Source organism: Chelonia mydas, chromosome 3, assembly GCF_015237465.2.
Source record: "Chelonia mydas isolate rCheMyd1 chromosome 3, rCheMyd1.pri.v2, whole genome shotgun sequence".
NCBI lineage: Eukaryota > Metazoa > Chordata > Testudines > Cheloniidae > Chelonia > Chelonia mydas.
The window spans coordinates 66,425,759-66,447,477 of NC_057851.1; the positions used below are offsets into that span (position 1 = coordinate 66,425,759).

General features: G+C 41.8%; 1 protein-coding gene across 2 annotated transcripts in view; it reads right to left on the bottom strand.

Annotated features, from left to right (window-relative positions):
- Positions 1–21,719, bottom strand: part of GABRR2 (gamma-aminobutyric acid type A receptor subunit rho2) — a 67,857-nt gene that overhangs the window by 19,965 nt on the left and 26,173 nt on the right. For both annotated transcript variants that reach the window (XM_007063047.4, XM_043542657.1), the window contains 2 exons: positions 12,381–12,448; positions 8,944–9,167 (listed from right to left, as the gene is read on the bottom strand). In XM_007063047.4, coding sequence (XP_007063109.2) covers positions 8,944–9,167; positions 12,381–12,448 — 292 coding nt within the window. The remainder of the gene's footprint in view (positions 1–8,943; positions 9,168–12,380; positions 12,449–21,719) is intronic.

Consider the following 21,719-nt stretch of genomic DNA (forward strand, 5'->3'; position numbering starts at 1 on the left):
AAAAACTGCTTGTGAATTTCCTGGCTGTAGCTAACACCTTTGTTTAAAAAAAAACCCTAACACCTCTTCTTCCAGGCAAAGAAAGAGAAAAGGAAAAAAAACCTCCAGCTGTTCTCAGCTCCTGCTTTCCCCAAGCAGCTAAAAGAAGAAAAAAAAATTCCTAAGGTTGGTGCTTCTGATTCAAAATGATCTCTGGTTCAAAATGATCCCACCGCTCTGCCACCATGTCAGGGTTCCTTCCCCACTCTGAACTTTAGGGTATAGGTGTGGGGACCGGCATGCAAGACCCCCTAAGCTTATTTTTACCAGCTTAGGTTAAACTTTCCCAAAGCACAAAGTCCACCTTGTCCTTGAACAGTATGCTGTCACCACCAAGTGATTTAGACAAAGAATCAGGGAAAGGACCACTTGGAGTTCCTGTTCCCCCAAAATATCCCCCTAAGCCCTTACACCCCCTTTCCTGGGGAGGCTTGAGAATAATATCCTAACCAATTGGTACAAAGTGAACACAGACCCAAATCCTTGGATCTCTGGACACTGAAAAAAAATCAATCCATTCTTAAAAGAAGAATTTTATTTAAAAAAAAAAAAGAAAAGGTAAAAATCCCCTCCTTAAAATCAGGTTGGAAGATAACTTTACAGGGTAACAAAAGATGCACAAAACACAGAGGAACCCCTTCTAGACTTAGTTTCAAAGTTACAACAAAACACGGATAAACCTCCCTCCAGCAAAGGGAAAATTTACAAGTTGAGAAAACAAAGATAAACTAATACGCCTTGCCTGGCTGTACTAACAACTTCTGTAATATGAGAGACTGGTTCAGAATGGTTTGGAGGACATGGATTGATGTCCCAAGAGCGAACGAACACAGAAACAAAGAACCCAAAACAAAGCCTCCCACCCCCTCAATGTGAAAGTATCTTTTGTCCCCATTGGTTCCTTTGGTCAGGTGCCAACCAGGTTATTTGAACTTCTTAACCCCTTACAGGTAAGGAGGAATTTTAGGCTACCCTTATGATTAAGACAGCCCCCATTGCCCAAGTATCTGAGCATCTCATGAGTTTTATTGTATTTATCTTCCCCAACACCCTTGTGAGGTAGGGAAGTGCTATTACGCTCATTTTACAGATCAGGAATAGAGAAACTAAGGCCCAGATTCACAAAGGTACTTAGGAGCCTAAACCAGATTTAGGTGCCTAACTCCCATTTGTAGGGTTCACTACAATCCACAAAACTCCTTTCTGGCTGCCACCTAACCCTTTAGGTGCCTAAATTCACTCAGTGCCTAAAGTTTCATTATAAAAGTTCCCCAGTTTCTGCCTCTGGGCATGCACATTGCTGCTTCACTCTAGCTACACAGATATCTATCTCCCCTCTAAGCCCTAGAGTGATCCACAAACCGGGGAAGGTAGGTGGAGGAGTACCTAACTCACCCATGGGGACCGATTCAGTAGGTCTGCTCTGAACCTGCCTGCTGGATTGGGTCCCATTCAAAATCCTCATGGTAGTGAGAACAGTGAGATTACAAGTTTGGCTGATGAAGTTAATAGTGTTGGTGTAATATATTTAGACTTCTGTAAAAATTTGGCTTGGTATCACATGACATTTTGATTAAAAAACTAGAATGATACAAAATTAAAATGGCACACATTAAGTGGATTAAAAACTGGCTAACTGATAGGTCTCGATCTAACTATAAACAGCATAATCGAGCAGGTGTGTTTCCAGGGGGGTCCTGTGGGGATCGGTTCGGGGCTCTATGCTATTTAACATTTATATCAATGATCTGGAAGAAAACTTAAAATCATCATTGATAAAGTTTGCAGACGATGCAAAAACTGGGTAACTAGTAAAGATGAAAGGGACAGGTCACTGATTCAGAACAATCTGGACCACTTGGTAAATTGGGAGCAAGTAAACAATATGCATTTTAATATGTCTAAATATAAACATATATATCTAGAAACAAAGAATGTGGGCCATAGTCACACAATGGGAGACTCTATCCTGGGAAGCAGTGACTCTGAAAAAGATTTGGGGGATATGACAGATAAACAGCTGAACATGATTCCCCAGTGTGACACGTATGGCCCAAGAGCTTATGTGAACCTGGGGATGCTTCATAAACAGGGGAATCTCAAGTAGGAGGAGAGAGATTATTTTACTTCTGTATTGGCTACTGGTGGACCACTGTTGGAATATTGTGTTCAGTTCTGGTGCCCACAATTCAAGAAGGATGATAATAAATTAGAGATGGCTCATAGAAGAGCCATGAGAATGATTAAAGGATTAGAAAACATGCCCTGTAGTGATAAATTCAAGGAGCTCAATCTATTTAGCTTAATGAAGAGAAGATTAAGGGTTGAATTGTTTAGTCTACAAGTATCTACATGGGTGGCGGGAAATATTTAGTAATGAGCTCTTCCATGCTGCAGAAAAAGGTCTAACACTATCCTATGGCTGCAAGTGAAACCTAGACAAATTCAGACTAGAAATAAGGTGTACATTTTTAACCGCGAGAGTAATTAACCATTAGAATAATTTACCATGGTTGTGGTGGATTCTCCATCAATGACAATTTTAAAATCAAGATTGGATGTTTTTCTAAAAGCTCTGCTCTCGGAATTATTTGGGGAAAGTTCTATGGTCTGTGTTAATATAGAAGGTCAGACTAGATGATCACAATGGTACCTTCTGTAAATTTGGTGCTTCTTTTTGCTAACCAGGAGGATACACTGTATCTATATACATTTATTTAAGCTATGATATCGCTTAATTTACATTTATTCAGATTCTTAACCTTTACCATTTTTGAGTTAGAAAATGGTTAACAATGCAGTTCTTGTATATTAGATGACGATTCATTTTTATGTGTGATTTGTCTCAAGTTCTTTGAATAGAAATTCAAATTAAATTTAAAATGCCCGAAAATAGCATTTTAAATGTTTTTTATTTGTTAAATAAAACTACCTTAACTATCCTGGATCCATAAGAAAAATACAGTAAGTTTACTAAAAACGTGTTTTGCATTTAAAACCAACTGATTTATTAAACAAAGGAAGTAGTTAGTGAATTGGACTGATTGTTTCTGGTCACCAAGTCAGGTGAGATTTTAGAACTAGTAGATCTCATTCTCTCCCATCTAGTTTTTATTAATAGATTTGAAGAGGCAAAACAAGGTTTCCGGGTTTTTTTCAATTCCCACTGTTTTTTTAACTTTTAATTAACTAGTCAGCGAACTGAACTAGTTGAATAAACTGAAATTAAAAAAAACATTCTCCCTGCAACTGCAGAAAAGGCTACTTGCTGTCAAAAGCTGGATTAGCACTTCAACAAATTCTGGTTTCAGGTGCTTCACCTGACTTCCAACAGGTGAAGTGGGTTGACTTTCTTTAAACCTTGCAAGCAAACATATACTCCTTAAATTATTAATTTATATTTAATTTAAATGATTTCAATAGATTATTTTAACTTTCAGCCTTAACATAAGTATCCTAATTTTGAATTTAATTTTAAATAGGTGTATTTTTAAAAAAACCTGGTTTTAATTTACATTTAAAAAACAATCTCATTTACATCAAAACCCAATTTAAATTTTAAAAATCCAATTTTTAATTTAAAAAAAAATCACTGATTTTTATCCACTCTGGTCTAAAGGAATTCTGAAAAGCCCTGCAGCCCTTGGGTTCTCCTACCTATCTGGGTCATATTTTCCAGCACATACTTCTTATCTTATCCATCTGGAGGAACTGAAGTCCCTTGTCGTGGAAGTCAACGAATGGCTACGCAGGTGGTGTCGGAGAGAAGGCTTTGGATTCTTTGACCATGGGATGGTGTTCCAAGGAGGAGGAGTGCTAGGCAGAGATGGGCTCCACCTAACGAAGAGAGGGAAGAGCATCTTCGCAAGCAGGCTGGCTAACCTAGTGAGGAGGGCTTTAAACTAGGTTCACCTGAGGTAAGTGGGGAAGTGGGATTCCGGGAGGAAGCATGAGCAGCAGCGCATGAGAGGGCAGGGGTCCTGCCTCATACTGAGAAAGTGGGACGATCAGCGAGTTATCTCAAGTGCCTATACACAAATGCAAGCCTGGGAAACAAGCAGAGAGAACTGGAAGTCCTGGCACAGTCAAGGAATTATGATGTGATTGGAATAACAGGGACTTGGTGGGATAACTCACATGACTGGAGTACTGTCATGGATGGATATAAACTGTTCAGGAAGGACAGGCAGGGCAGAAAAGGTGGAGGAGTGGCACTGTATGTAAGGGAGCAGTATGACTGCTCAGAACTCAAGTATGAAACTGCAGAAAAACCTGAGTGTCTCTGGATTAAGTTTAGAAGTGTGAGCAACAAGGGTGACATCGTGGTGGGAGTCATCAGACTGGGAGTCACCAGACCAGAGGGATGAGATGGACGAGGCTTTCTTCTGGCAACTCACGGAAGTTACTAGATCGCAGGCCCTGGTTCTCATGGGAGACTTCAATCACCCTGATATCTGCTGGGAGAGCAATACAGCGGTGCAGAGACAATCCAGGAAGTTTTTGGAAAGGGTAGGGGACAATTTCCTGGTGCAAGTGCTGGAGGAACCAGCTAGGGGAAAAGCTCTTCTTGAGCTGCTGCTCACAAACCGGGAAGAATTAGTAGGGGAAGCTAAAGTGGATGGGAACCTGGGAGGCAGTGACCATTAGATGGTTGAATTCAGGATCCTGAAACCGGGAAGAAAGGAGAGCAGCAGAATACGGACCTTTGGACTTCAGAAAAGCAGACTTTGACTCCCTCAGGGAACTGATGGGCAGGATCCCCTGGGAGAATAACATGAGAGGGAAAAAGAAAAGGAGTACTTGTGGCACCTTAGAGACTAACCAGTTTATTTGAGCATGAGCTTTCGTGAGCTACAGCTCACTTCATCGGATGCATAGCATATCGTGGAAACTGCAGAAGACATTATATACACACAGAGACCATGAAACAAAACTTCCTCCCACCTCACTCCCCCGCTGGCAACAGCTTATCTAAAGTGATCCTCAAGTAGAGCCATTTCCAGCACAAATCCAGGTTTTCTCACCCTTCCCCCCCACACACACACACACACATACAAATTCACTCTCCTGCTGGCAACAGCCCATCCCCCTTTGAAACCCCTCTTTATAATGCGCATGATAATCAAGGTGGGTCACCTCCAGCACTAATCCAGGTTTTCTCACCCCCCCCCACCACACACCCCCTTTTCCAAAAACCACACACACAAACTCATTCTCCTGCTGGCAACAGCTCATCTTACAATGTGCACAGCAATAATCCAAGTTTAACCAGAACGTCTTGGGGGAGGTTTTGCAGGAAAAAAACAAGGGGAGCTCCCCTTGTTTTTTTCCTGCAAAACCTCCCCCAAGACGTTCTGGTTAAACTTGGATTATTGCTGTGCACATTGTAAGATGAGCTGTTGCCAGCAGGAGAATGAGTTTGTGTGTGTGGTTTTTGGAAAAAGGGGGGGTGTGGTGGGGGGGGGTGAGAAAACCTGGATTAGTGCTGGAGGTGACCCACCTTGATTATCATGCGCATTATAAAGAGGGGTTTCAAAGGGGGATGGGCTGTTGCCAGCAGGAGAGTGAATTTGTATGTGTGTGTGTGTGGGGGGGGAAGGGTGAGAAAACCTGGATTTGTGCTGGAAATGGCTCTACTTGAGGATCACTTTAGATAAGCTGTTGCCAGCGGGGGAGTGAGGTGGGAGGAAGTTTTGTTTCATGGTCTCTGTGTGTATATAATGTCTTCTGCAGTTTCCACGATATGCTATGCATCCGATGAAGTGAGCTGTAGCTCACGAAAGCTCATGCTCAAATAAACTGGTTAGTCTCTAAGGTGCCACAAGTACTCCTTTTCTTTTTACGAATACAGACTAACACGGCTGTTACTCTGAAACATGAGAGGGAAAGGAGTCCAGGAGAGCTGGCTGTATTTTAAAGAATCCTTATTGAGGTTACAGGGACAAACCATCCTGATGTGTAGAAAGAATAGTAAATATGGCAGGCGACCAGCTTGGCTCAACAGTGAAATCCTTGCTGATCTTGAACACAAAAAAGAAGCTTACAAGAAGTGGAAGATTGGACAAATGACCAGGGAAGAGTATAAAAATATTGCTCGGGGATGCAGGAGTGAAATCAGGAAGGCCAAATCACACCTGGAGTTGCAGCTAGCAAGAGATGTTAAGAGTAACAAGAAGGGTTTCTTCATGTATGTTAGCAACAAGAAGAAAGTCAAGGAAAGTGTGGCCCCTTACTGAATGAGGGAGGCAACCTAGTGATAGAGGATGTGGAAAAAGCTAATGTACTCAATGCTTTTTTTGGCCTCTGTCTTCACGAACAAGGTCAGCTCCCAGACTACTGCACTGGGCAGCACAGCATTGGGAGGAGGTGACCAGCCCTCTGTGGAGAAAGAAGTGGTTCGGGATTATTTAGAAAAGCTGGACGAGCACAAGTCCATGTGGCTGGATGCGCTGCATCCGAGAGTGCTAAAGGAGTTGGCGGATGTGATTGCAGAGCCATTGGCCATTATCTTTGAAAACTCTTGGCGATCCGGGGAAGTCCCGGATGACTGGAAAAAGGCTAATGTAGTGCCCATCTTTAAAAAAGGGAAGAAGGAGGATCCTGGGAACTACAGGCCAGTCAGCCTCACCTCAGTCCCTGGAAAAATCATGGACCAGGTCTTCAAGGAATCAATTCTGAAGCACTTAGAGGAGAGGAAAGTGATCAGGAACAGTCAGCATGGATTCACCAAGGGCAAGTCATGCCTGACTAATCTAATTGCCTTCTATGATGAGATAACTGGCTCTGTGGATGAGGGGAAAGCAGTGGACATGTTGTTCCTTGACTTTAGCAAAGCTTTTGACACGGTGTCCCACAGTATCCTTGCCAGCAAGTTAAAGAAGTATGGGCTGGATGAATGGACTATAAGGTGGATAGACAGTTGGCTAGATTGTCGGGGTCAAAGGGTAATGATCAGTGGCTCCATGTCTAGTTGGCAGCCGATATCAAGCAGAGTGCCCCAAGGATCGGTCCTCAGGCCGCTTTTGTTCAATATCTTCATAAATGATCTGGAGGATGGTGTGCATTGCACCCTCAGCAAGTTTGCAGATGACACTAAACTGGGAGGAGAGGTAGATACGCTGGAGGGGAGGGATAGGATACAGAGGGTCCTAGACAAATTAGAGGATTGGGCCAAAAGAAATCTGATGAGGTTCAACAAGGACAAGTGCAGAGTCCTGCACTTAGGACGGAAGAATCCCATGCACCGCTACAGACTAGGGACCGAATGGCTAGGCAGCAGTTCTGCAGAAAAGGACCTAGGGGTTACAGTGAACAAGAAGCTGGATATGAGTCAACAGTATGCCCTTGTTGCCAGGAAGGCTAACAGCATTTTGGGCTGTATACGTAGGGGCATTGCCAGCAGATCGAGGGACGTGATCGTTCCCCTCTATTCGACATTGGTGAGGCCTCATCTGGAGTACTGTGTCCAGTTTTGAGCCCCACATTACAAGAAGGATGTGGAAAAATTGAAAAACGTCCAGCGGAGGGCAACAAAAATGATTAGGGGACTGGAACACATGACTTATGAGGAGAGGCTGAGGGAACTGGGATTGTTTAGTCTGCAGAAGAGAAGAATGAGGGGGGATTTGATAGCTGCTTTCAACTACCTGAAAGGGGGTTCCAAAGAGGATGGATCTAGACTGTTCTCAGTGGTAGCTGATGACAGAACGAGGAGTATTGGTCTCAAGTTGCAGTGGGGGAGGTTTAGGTTGGATATTAGGAAAAACTTTTTCACTAGGAGAGTGGTGAAACACTGGAATGCATTACCTAGGGAGGTGGTGGAATCTCCTTCCTTAGATATTTTTAAGGTCAGGCTTGACAAAGCCCTGGCTGGGATGTTTTAGTTGGGGATTGGTCCTGCTTTGAGCAGGGGGTTGGACTAGATGACCTCCTGAGGTCCCTTCCAACCCTGATATTCTATGATTCTATGCACTACTGAGGTGTTCCCTCAGAATTCTCTCAGCCAGTAATCTGTCTGAGAAGCAGCTACTAAGGTACATCTTTTAGCAGCCGCTTCAGCCTCAGTTAACTTTGGTTAAAGCTTGATAGTGATGTTCAACCTATCCCAGAAAATAAAGAGAATGTCTGTTTTTCTAGCAAATATGAAACAAAAATGGACAGTTCTGGAGGTCACAATCTAGTGTACTGCAGAGCCTAATTTAAAGCACATATTGGCTGAAGAACAAACACTCCTGATGCACTAAGCTATTCTCTGACCATTGATGGTTAGGAGGCTACTTGCCTATGGTAAGAAAAAACCTTGGTTTTCAAGCCATTTAGCTTGCTAAATTAGGTGTTAGTTTGCGTATTATCTTTTATTTTCTTTATAACCCATTCTGACTTTATGCCCCATTACTTGCAATCACTTAAAATCTATCTTTCTGTAGTTAATAAACTTGCTTATTGTTTTATCTAAATCCATGTGTGTTTGGATTGAAGTGTCAGGGAACCTCCACTTGAGATGATAAGGTTTCTGCTTATCATTTTCCATTGATGAAATGACTGACTTTATAGGAGCTTGCATTGTCCAGTAGAGAGCTGGGCAATATAAGATGCACATTTCTGAGGGGAGGGTCTGGGACTGGGAAGTCACTGGTGTCACCCTGTAATGTAATTCAGCTGGGAGTGATTCTGCATGCTAGAGACTATGTGAAAGCAGGACCAGGAGTGGTTGCTCTCACAGCAAAGCAGTATAAAAGGCACCCCAGGTTGGAGATATGAAGGGAAGCAGCTGTCCAACAATCCAGATTATAGCCTGAGGAATGTCGCAAGGGCAATTCCTATCTTCAGCAAAACTGACTCAGAACAGAGTTGGGCAAACAATAAATGGCTGTTCACAGACAGTAAGCTAGATTGTGTGGTTACCTCATACTATATAGCACATGACCATCTGGGAACACTCGCAACATGATGTTGTCAGTGGTTGTGTCATGAATGAATGATCTTTTGGAGTGCACAAAGAAGACATCTGGAACCCAAATCTTCTTCACCAGCCTGCCATCAAACGTCATGCTCTTGTTAGTGATGCTAGGAAATGAGAGGCGTTCATCCTTCCAGTAGTGCCTTAAGTACAGTGTCATAGTAAAGTCCTGCATCAGAAGAAAAGAGAACCATTAAAGAATGTGTCACAATGATGCCTTCCAAACATTAGAAAGGAAATCATCTATTGTTATACTAATATGTCTCATACAGATTGAATCTCTTCTATGCTAAGCATGGTTTTCTTCCTCAGGCTAATTCCACAGAACAGTTTCCCGTAGACATGAAGCATTCTGAGAAAGTTCCACAGCCCAAACATTTTTTGTGTCCTACATTACAAACACCCTAACAGAGTAACATGCAGATATCAATGCATTCCCGCCAAGTACCACAGGACAGTAATACAATGTTAATACAATTTGTAGCAGGTGTTCCTTAGAAGCTATTAGTCTATAGGACACATTGAAATTCAACCTTCAAAGGAAAATACATATCACTATATCGGTACAGGCTTTTTGAATCCTGACGGCATAATGTTAGTTAAAGGATAATCATATACCCAGTCTGCTTGAAAAAATAAAATCTTGTTCAAATTAGCTAAGGTATGAGCCTGAGCACTGAGCAACGTATCCTAGAGAAAGAATCATATTATTCCCAACAACAGTAGAGTGAGGGGACTGTTATCCCTATTCTAGAAGTATATAAATAAAAATTCACTTTAAACCTGGAAAACACCTACAGCAGCATAAAGAAAAATATCTGTTTCTGCCATTGATCCCAACCTGACAGCTGCATCTTCCTAAACTAAATAACGCCTTCATACTTAGAGATTAAAGTGTAATTATTTTTATGTTCCCCATTAAGCAATTTGCTACAAAAGTAGTTTCAAAAGCCCTGCCTGCCTGGGCTCGAGGAAGAGCAGCTCACACACAGTTCCCCCCTCCCCCACCCCTCAGTGGTGCAGCAGTAGTTAAAAAAACTTACTAAGAGCATGTTTGAAAGGACTCATTTTTACACACACAATATTGAGATGGTGTGGTCGCTGGCTGATGTCATCTCGGTCTCTTTTCCCACAAAGCAGTGAGATATTCACAGACGCAGTAGTAGCTAACAGTTGATGGATTAAAGGTATCTGATTTAATGGACCGAGATCTAATCTGGTTGAGCAACCCCTATGGTCCTTTGGCACTACTAGAGCCAGTCTAATCAATTGCAGCTTCTTACTTACTAGCTGGGAGACAAGGAGGTGCCATCTACAACCGTCAGAGGCAAAATGATTAATTTAGGGCTGCAGATTTAAAGGTTGGACTACCAGGATAGCATGCTAAGAAAGGTTCTTATTAAAAGGCTAAACCCATGCTGGCCAGGGGCCCTATTCTCCTGCTACAGGATGCAAGGATACAATTTCAGTGGGAATAACTCATATCCTGTGGTTGAGGAACAAAGCCCCAGGCAGCCAGAGAGATGTAACTCGAGGGAAAAGGGAGCAGAATTCACAGCTTTCTGAGGGGCAAGGATCTAGGTCAGTGACCCCCAAACTTTTTATCTCACACCCCCTCTCCCCCCCCAGAGCTAGGGCTGGGAGTGGGGACCCGGCTCTGGAAGGGGGAGACATGGATAGGGGTAAGGGGGACACAGCTGGGGCCGGGAGCGGAGCCTAGGCCAGGAGCTAAGGCTGGCAGCTGGGGCCAGCAGCTGGGGTCGAGGCCAGGAGCAGAGCTGGGTGGTGCTCCCTCCCTGGCCTGAGCCCAGCCATACCCCCTGAGTGTTCCTCTGTGCCGCCCCCAGGGGGGCACGCCCCACAGTTTGGGGACCTCTGATCTAGGTAAAGCCTGAGGTTTCCTGGGTAAAGACTAGCGTGTTATTTAATGAGCTACCTAGGGCTTAGTTTTGCTATATTATCTTGAAACATCAGAGATCTGGTTCCCTTGCACTGGTCGCTTTCTGTGGATTTTCCACCACACTGTCACTCACATCCCATAGAAAATCCCTGCTTTCAATAGCAATGCTCACAAGCCAAGTTCTTATAATGAGGATCCAACTGTGGCTTGATAAAATCCAATCAATCTTTCAATTCTTATTGCTAGAGGAAATTATAAATTGTTTTGTATCAGATAGGATACAAAGCAAGCTGTCCTCAGCAGTATGTTTAACACTGTAACTACAACCTAAAGGGAAAAATTCTAGCTTTAGGTCTGATCCTCAGTTTTTCAAAAGGGAAAACGGCTTGTTTTCTCATTTGGTGATATGCTCCCTTGTATAGCAAAGTCAGAACGACAGTGGCACAAAAGGACTACAGGACAGTAATATTAACCGTTTGTATTAAAGACAAAAATACTGTGGAGTTCAGGTATTAAGCTAAAACCCTGTCCTTAGCCCTGCAGATTATGCCTAGATACCACACTCCATGATATGTGAGAGGAACAGTGAGGAAAGGGATGAAGGGAAAGTGGAAAAGAGAAGATTCCCTCTTTTTTTCCTCCTCCTTTCCCCATTTCATTTCTTTTTCTCTCCAGTCTTTTTGCTCCATCTTTCTCCAGCACAAAGCAGGAGACTGAGAGGATAGCTCTCTCACATACACCTTTTACTGCCAGTAGCACTTATTTGTTGAGATTTGGATCCACATTTCTTTCCTTTCTAAAAAACACAATAAGAATAAATTACAACTGAATTTAGTGCTGTTGCTAAACTCTGGAGTGACAGCACTGATGACTGAAATCTGGTTATCCATCACAAATTCAGCACAGATAGAAGCAGAGTCCATTCTGAATTGGAGGGACTGCCTCTACAGATGAGAAGGTAGGAAGCAGCTTGATTTGATTTATTATACTAATATACTATAATATATTTATTATATATATTATAATTCGTTCTCCTAATGTTCCCCTCAGATCCATACATTTGAGAATAGATTTTCTGGTTCCATAATAAATTTAAAAATAAGTAAGGCTTTGATGATCCTCACAAGAGTTTTTATAGCTACCTGAACCCAAGTGACCTGAATTCTGCTATGGGGTACAATGAAATGAGCACAGCAGGCAACTGTTCATATTCCTGACTCCTGCATATCAACCAAGATCATGCTCATTTTCTTTTCACGGTCTCTGTTCCCTTGGAATTTTAATCATCTTTATCTGAAGTCCTCACGATGACTCTTTGAACAGAGTCAATCTTTATTAAGATGTTAATTCTGATTATGGGCCTTTCAAAATTGCTAAAAGTTGTTTTTAACTGCATTTGCCTTCATCTGACAGCTAAACTGAAATCCATATAGGGACTTATCCTGACTAGGAATAATCAAGGCTTAAAATAGTGTTACATACCATATCAACCTCAGAAATACTATCCAAGCTTTCAACCTGTACATCTACTCCAACAGGAATGGCAGGACCTGTGGTAGAATGAGATTTAGACATTTAAATACTATCCCTTTATGTCATCTGACTTTAGTTACCTTTATAAAATAGCGTTCAAAACATTTTGGGGCTGATGATGTAATTTCTTGTACAGGTGGTTCCTTGAAGAGACAGCCATAATAATAATCCCAATATCTTTTTTCCCCTTTGCATGTCTCCAGCACTGACACTACCTGTGTATGGTTCATCCATAGCCGTGGTGAAGCATTTTGGAAAGGTGCCTAAAGCAGAGCCAGCCCATTATAAATCTTAGTTCTTTATGAAGAAATCCCACGGAAGATACAGGAAAATAAGAGGAAGAAACCACAATCCTTGCGATTTCACTTTGCTGATAACAAAAGGAAGGGGGGGGGAAAAACCCTCACAATGTGACAAGCTCCATTCATCCAGGCTGATTACCTGCAATTGGACCACCTGCAATGATAGTGCCAGTTCTTTGACACATCCCACTGAGGTACAATACAGTGCAAGGGCAAGGTTAAAGGAGCACTGCAAGTGACATAGCTGACCTGTTCCATTTATATTGCTGAAGCCTTCTGCATTCATACAGTTTTTCAGTGGCCATGCTGTTCTGGAGAAGTATAGCAACAGTCTCAGAAATATTTGTCTGACTGAGTTACTGAATGTGCTAATAAGGATTCCACCTTGGGACAAAAACACGTGAGGTGGAATTTCAAGTATGTATTTATGGCTTGATCTTGAAAGGTGCGGAGCAGTCTGACCACAACCAGCAACATACTTCAACATGTGCTTACCTCTAAGCATGAGAGTGGGCCCATTGAAGCAGAAGGTACTCTGCCCTGCCTACTGTGTTACGTGGTTGCAGGTGGAACCGTGTAATTATGGATCCATTAGCCACACATGCCACTCACACCCCCTCCCCACAACTTGCCTTCATAGATTCATAGATACTAAGGTCAGAAGGGACCATTATGATCATCTCGTCCAACCTCCTGCACAAGGCAGGCCTTCCTCAAACACTTTTCGTGATGACACAGAGGACCCCCTACAGATGAAAGCTGCATGGGGTGAGGAATCCACTGCACAAGCTCCTCACAGAATCCCAGCTTGAAGCTATACTGGTTTTCATAGAATCATAGGACTGGAAAGGACCTCGAGAGGTCTAGTCCAGTCCCCTGTATGTATGGCAGGACTAAATATTATCTAGACCATCCCTGACAGGTGTTCGTCTAATCCGCTCTTAAAAATCTCCAATGGTGGAGATTGCACCACCTCCTTAGGCAATTTATTCCAGTGCTTAACCACCCTGACAGTTAGGAAGTTTTTCCTAATGTCCAACCTAAACCACCCTTGCTGCAATTTAAGCTCATTGCTTTTTGTCCTATCCTCAGAGGTAACAAGAACAATTTTTCTCCCTTCTCCTTGTAACGACCTTTTATGTACTTGAAAATTGTTATCATGTCCCCCCTCAGTCTTCTTGTCTCCAGACTAAACAAACCCAATTTTTTCAATCTTCCCTTATAGATCATGTTTTCTAGACCTTTAATCATTTTTGTTGCTCTTCGCTGGACTTTCTCCAGTTTCTCCACATCTTTCCTGAAATGTGACACCCAGAACTGGACACAATATTCCAGTTGAGGCCTAATCAGCATGGAGTAGAGTGGAAGGATTACTTCTTGTGTCTTGCTTACAACACTCCTGCTAATACATTCCAGAATGATGTGTGCATTAGGTATTGAATTTCCCTAGTTTGTTTATGAGAAGGTCACGTGAGACAGTATCAAAAGCCTTACTAAAGTCAAGATATACCACATTCCCCCATTCACAAGGCTTGATACCCTGTCCAAGAAAGCTGTTAAGTTGGTTTGACACAATTTGTTCTTGACAAATCCAGGGTGACTGTTACTTATCACCACCTACTTTTGTTGCCTTATGGGCCCTGGTGATGGGGCAAGGGAGGATTTGGGCTTTATGAAAAGGGAGTCATTAAAGGTGGAAAGGCATGGCACAGATTTTATTTATAGTTGAAGGTTTAAGTGTGCGTACAAATGAATAGAAGCAATGTAAGTACCTAATGTCATTGGAACTAAGCAACTATGCAAGCCCAGTTCAGTTAGGGTGTGCTGGTGAGGAGCCAAGAAGCCCTGAAAGCCCCAGTTCCCAAACTCCCAGTCTCCCTAGCTCACTTGGCAGGCTGCCACAGAGCCAGGAAGCCTGGGAAGGGGGGACTGGAAATTTTTTAAAATTCTGTTTTGGTTCTTCCAACATGATTTTTTTTTTAAATTTCCCTCTCCTGGGAAATGTTGTAGATCCGGTTTTTGACTCTGATTTGCAATGAATTTTTTTTTTCCTGAATGAGAACTTTTCCACAGGAGGGAAATTCCAGTTCCTGCACAGCTGCAGTGATAAAAGCTCTGCATGTGTGAAGGAGAACCTATTCTTGTATAAGAAACGGAGACAGTGACTGTGCAACTCAAGCATTTATTTTTGTATCAGAATCACCCCAGAATTCAAAATGCACTCAGACTGAGTATAACTTTAATACCTGACAAATCCCTGCCTAGCACAACGGGTGGTGAGTAGTTCATTTCCTTTGAAAACAAATGAGAAAAACTTCCCAGATTATAAATCTGCCTATATTAAACTTTAAAAGAAGACAGACATGAGAAGATTAGTGAATAGACTGTTCTCTAGGTCAGTGACTCTCAAGCTGTGATCTGTAGACACTTGGTGGTCCATGCAGAGCTGGCTGCGTTTTATTGAAGACAGATAAGAACACCTTTTTTTTCCTTAATGTTACAAGTGAGAGATTGCTTTAGTGGCTACCAGGATGTTAAGGTGAATGGGAGGTGAGGCAGCCCACAAAATCTAAAGTGCGAGTGGAGTTGTCTACAAGAAAATTCCTCTGTTGAGATGGGGCCCTCACTATGAGTACACGTACACTGGGAAAACCTGTACATGTTTTTCTGCCCCATTCTAGGTTCACTGGTGGTAGTGACAGTGGAAGCTGTAGAATAGGTGAGTGGCAGGTAATGTTTCCATTGTTGCCACCATTGATGGAGCTGAAAAATGAATTTTCCTAATGTAGACAAGGCTTGAGAAAATGTTTAAGAACCCTTCCTCTAGGTCTACTTGTTTAATTAGTGTGAGCCTTGTTCATCCTTGAAAAAACAGGACTAGTTGGTGAGTAACAAATCAAATAAGTGCATGCCACATAAAATAATCCCTACATCTGCTGCTGATCCAACTGTAGCATTTGTCCACACACCAACCACTACATTTACTGTGGGCTGGGAAGGAATTCATGAGCAGGAGCAAACATGACACAATCACATCATTTTCTTTTCAGATCTATTTTCACTGTTTTCCTTTTTTAAGCTCTACTTCTTTGTTATGTATTTTCCTTTGGTTTCCTTCACACTCTTTGAGGTGCTGCTTAAGGCTGTTAAATTTATAGTTTGCTCCATGTGATAGGAACATGTGTCCACTAGAAATTAGTCAGTCTCGTTAACCATCAACTCATTTCACATATTCTGCCATAGTGAAATGTTGTAAAGTTCTGTTTTTGGTAAACTGTAATGGGGACTTAATTTTATTTTAAGTGCAAGTACTTTATAAATCAGCAGGTTTTAGTATTTTACTGTTTATTCAGCGTCTTCAATTGACTAGCTGTGGTGTCTAATAAGGTAAAATCAGTCAATTAATTTGTATCATACATGTGGCATTTTAATACATTGATTTCCCATTTGAAGTTGTTTATATTGGTTTAAACCTTGGACACATCCACACCTTATTCAACTCTGTGATTATTTAGACTATCAAGTGACCTAAAATTATTAGCCATGTTACTATTTAAAAATGTCAAATATTAAGACAAATATCTTTATGACATTGTAAAGGAATGTTCTACTCAGTTAATTCCAGATCTCTTTAATAAGGTAGACTTTCAAGTAGTTAACATCATGTTTCTGTTTATAACAAGGTCATTTTTGACTTGCAGTAAAATCAGTGGGGCAGAAACACAATTGTGGTAATAGCCATTATATAAAATTAATGTTCATTAAAACGTCTTCTTTGCTCAAATATGTAGGGATGCTATACTGTGGGCCATGGTATGAATGAATAATAAGAGTCTTTTTATTAATTCCCTTGATGTCTTTGGCTAGACAGCATGCATTCACTATAACAATATTCATTTAGTTGACCCTATGATATGTCTCTCCAGCCTGTTTGTTAGAAAAGATCACTGCTCTGAGTATGACAGTAAGGGAGGTCTTTTAAATTAATTCATTTTCTTATACACAGCTTTATGCTGAACTTTATGTGAGCAGAATAACGAAGTGCCATAGGGATTTAGATCTGACACAGAAGCAGGCATAATAATATTACATTAGATGACATAGCAGAAGGAGGGATTATATAATATTAAACTCTTGGTGTCTGACTTTCAGAAAGCCTTAATTCAGACAGCAGTGAAATGACTTTAATTAAATATCTCAAGGATCAAGTTATCTTATGATCATGCAAATATATTTGGTTGTTTATCCATCCATCCCTCTAGGTCTTTGTATATTCGGGGCTATATGGTGGCAAAACCGCTTCCTTTGTTGGGATCGTGCAGCAGCAGGATTCCCCGGAGGCATTGTAGACAACTCAGCCAGAAAGACTCCAGGGACACAGAGCAGACATGGTGACAACTGTCCCTATGTCCAACTCCCACCTGCTCAGCTTTGCTGGTTACTGTGGAAGGGGTCAGGACCATGTCCCCAAACCCTTTGAAATTTCTAGTGCCAACAGCAGCACTAGTGTGTCCTTAGGGTAGAGGTGCAATCTGGCTTTTGCTGTGGAAAGCATTTATTATTTATTGTTACTAAATACATATATTATGGTAGGACAGTGGCTTTTGGGCACTAACTGGGTGACCTGTTGTGCCAGGCTCTGTACTAACAGAAAAGAGAGAACCCCTGTCATGAAGGGCTTACCAGTGTAATCTTGCATGAAAAGAAAAAGAAGCTGATGGTTCACAGTACTTCACATTGGATCCCACCAGTGTGGTAGGAGTAAAAATTCACATAAAATTCACGTAAATGCCAAACAACATCCTCACAGTAGATTCCATACTCTGCATACAAAGGCTTAATTCAAGCTAAGATGATTTAAATCAAATCACATCCAAAGTCTGTTTATTGCTGCAGTTCCCATGCGTGCCTGAACATAGAATACAGATAAAAGAAAGAACAGCAGCTTGGAGGAAAGGGAACGTAAATTTACATTTACCCCTCTCTCGCTCTAGACCTCTCTTGAAAATGAAATAATAGTGCTGTACTCTACTTGTGTATCATCTTTTTCACTTTTGTGCATCCAGGGCTCAGTTTTTCTCTGAGATAAATGGCGGTTATCCAAGTACCAGGGCAACCCCTAACGGTTCAATTTGTTGTGTTTTTGATACATTACAAAACCCAAAATAAAGACATCCCCTCTCTGAGGGTTCAGTTTAAGATGGACACATTTGGGAGTCATGAGGAGGGGAGGACTTAGATTGGTTTTATCATATTCTTACATTGATTACTCTCTTTTTGCTTCCTCTCACCCCCATAGTTAAGTAAGAGCAAGATCCTGAGGTAACGATAAAGGAGTGACTGGAATAGATAGAGAGGGAGAAGATGAAAAATAATTAAACCTGCAAGCCCAAATCCTGAGGTCCTTAACTCAAATTTTACTGAGGGAAAGTCTGAGTAAAATTGACTTCAATTACTTCTATTGGCTTCAGTAGAAATGTTTACTCTGCTTTTCTCAGACAGATTCCTACCGAAGTTAATGGCAATTATCATTGTTTTTCTTCTTTTCCCTCTCTTCAGCACGTGTGCAGAACTGAGGTAATGAGACGATGAAGGAGATGGGAGCCTGCAGGAGCGCACAAGCATATGGAGTGAGTGAAACAAGGTGATGGAGAAGGGGAGTGAAGATACAGATAAGGGGAAGCTGGAGGTGGGGTAGCAAAGAGGTGAAGAATAGTACAGAAATGCAGATGGTGTGGTTAGTTTGACTTAGTAGCAGAGAACTAGTGAAATTAATCAAATGGGTTTGAATTCCCATGTAGCCTGCACTCCAATTTATGAGAAACAGGAATTATTACTATTAGTTAATTGTATTACCATAGCCCCTAGAAGCCCTTACCATGGACCCAGACCCCATTGTGCTAAGCACTGTATGAACACAGAGCAAAGGATAGTCCCTGCCCCAAAAGAGCTTACAATCTCAGTATAAAACAGGAGACAACAGGTGGATACAGACAGTCAGATGGGAGAGCACCAGGAAACAATGAGACATTTCTGTTCATCAAGACAGGCGATGCTCTCAGCACACCAGTGGCCTAAACTTTGTCAAGTGTTTTGTAGGCATCATGGCCAAGGACAGTTTTATGGGTGGGATTTGAAGGAGGATAATGAGGTAGCTTTGTAGATATTTATGGGGAGCTCCTCCCAAACATGAAGGGAGCTTGGGAGAAAGCATGAAGGTGCTTTTTGAAAATTTAACGAGTGGATGATGGAGGAAGGCATCGTGGGCTGATAGGAGGTCGGAATCGCCACCTCAGTAACAAATAAGAGATGATTGGTAAATTGGGAATAGGCCACAAAGGGCCTTGAAAGTGAAGGCAAGTAGCTTATGTCTGATGTGACAAAGAAAGGGGGAGCCAGTGGAGGGATTCAGTATGGTGGGTTTGACGTGGTCAAAGTGATGGGCTAGGAAATTATCTTTGCAGCAGCGTTCTGAATGAAGACAAGAGGGGTGAGGTTGTGTTTGTCAAGGCCAGAGAGAAGGATGTTGCAGTAATTGAAATGAAACACCACCCTGGACGAGAGTTATGGCTGTGTAGATGGTGAGAAAGGCCATATCTTAGAGATGTTATGCAGAAAGAATCAGCAAGATTTAGACACAGACCTGTCTCTAGATCCTTGCATCCAGGCTGAGTCAAAGACCACACCCAGGTTACAGGGTTAAGTGACAGGCAAGACTGTGATGCTGTCCACACATTTATTTCGCATATACTTTGTAATTTTCATTTAAATTCCATGTCTCTCCACATCACTGTGTAAATCAATACGCTACAGTGATTGTATGAGTAAAAATTACATGACATTTGTGCTCTGGAACATGAAGTCTCCCTGTACAATACTACGGAATTTTAACAATAGATGTATATTTATTACCTATGTATACACACATGCCAGGCAAACATTTTTTTGATTAGTCTGAACACATTATCACCATGTGTATAAATTGGGAAACGAAGGCAAAGAGAGATTAGATGATTTGTCCAAGACCACAGAAAGTCTGAGGCAGAGCTAGGAAAACAACTCATTGCATTTCTTGATTAAAAGCTCTCTATATAAAGAGATCTCATTAACAGGAAAATTAGAACAAACATCCTGCAAAACACACTGATTTCTTCAGCAGATGGGATTGTTTATTCAGGCAATTATGTTAGCTACCATTGGCTTACACTACTCAATCCTCTGGTCTCTGTGTTCTGAACAATCACGTGATACCGTTCAACTCTTCTCACTAAATTCATTATTCCAGAGCGTGACAAGTGTCCAACAGTCTAGATCCACTTCCTTTGGATGAATCGATTCAATTTCCCTTCCTGATCACAGAATCAGTATATTTCCGATTATCGTGGCAACATAATATGCAAAAAGTATATGTCATATTCTTGTCCATTTCTTTGCCATTATTTCTTCCCTACTTCAGGGCTTGAAAAAACTGATTTGCACATCAATTTATAATAGAGTAGTGAGAGTCTAAGAAACTGCATAGCAAAGCTGCCAAACCCCATACACTAGTTTGGAAATCAGCTCTGGTTGTTACATTAACTGCGTGCCTTGAATTACCCACATGGATTTATGTTACTTAATAACCAGTTCTCACAGTCCTTCCGTAGTCAATGACACTCCAATACCTAAAGCCATGTGAACTTCCCACAGGCTAATTTTAACCAAATCCCAATTTTCTTTATGCTGGTTTACATGTGCCAAAAATTCAAGAATTCTGCATGTAAAGCTGTAAGGCAAAACTAACATATAGCAATGTCTCAAGACTTTCTGACTGTAGGGTTTTTGCTCATGGCTCTTCAAAATTTAGATCAACGTACATTTTTCACACTTGGTGAAGAATTGCATATTAATTACTTACACTATTTAAAGCAAAACAAAAATCCAGCAACAAATACTCTCTTCAAACTGCAACAACAAACCCTGGGTATTCTTAAAGGTCAGTGTGGCTACAGAACATACTGTTGAATTAAACAGCTGTTGATCAGTCATAGAAAGATGTCAAGAGATTTTTGGTCTCACTAATCCTGGTGATCATTAGGAAATGACTACATTTTTAATCCTGTCTCTCCGCAAACTAAACTGTTCAACCACCAGGGCTCCAGATGCTTAGCCAAATTCCCCACCAACTGCCACTAACGAGGAGCAAACACAGAAAATCTCTCTATTGAAAGGGAGCTGGGGGAGGCATAGATATGGGAGGGGATAAGCCCTCTTTCCCACCTCTCCCTCCCCCTCTAATGGGGTCAGTGGTAATGCAAGGAAGGAAGAGGGGCTTGTCCTGTTATTGTAGAACGTGATCTTCATTTAATACAAGAGCACTACATTATTCAAACATAACTACACTTGTGGCTTATTACCTTAAATACCCCAGGGGCAGGTGTACACGAGAAGCACTACATCGGCTGCACCACTGCAGCACGTCTGGTGAAGATGCTCTGTGCTGATGGGAGACGCTCTCCCATCGGCATAATTACTCCATCTCTGAGAGAGGCAAAAGCTATGTCGATGGGAGAGCGTCTCCTGCTGACATAGCACCGGTGTGGGCAGCGCTTAGGTCACTGTAACTTGTGTCGCTCGGGGCGGGGGGGGGGGATGTCTTTTTCACACCCCTGTGAGACGTAAGTTAGATCGACCTAAGCAGTAGTGTAGACCTGTAGATCTGCCCCTAGATGTCTATATCTCTGGACAAAATTTTCAAACTTGGGTGCATAATCTATATTTAGGCACCTAACTCATCAGGGCCCATGTCGACATATATGTTCTTAGCACAACTGGGCACTGAGCCCAGTTCGGGTCTGTGGGCACTATTGCAATATAAATAATAGCAACAAGGAAGTACCTGATTTTCAGAGGTGTTGGGCACCTGTCATTCTCATTGAAGTAAATGGGAGCAATAATTTAAGTGAGACTTCTCCTGTGGATAAATTTATTCATGTGCTTAACTGTT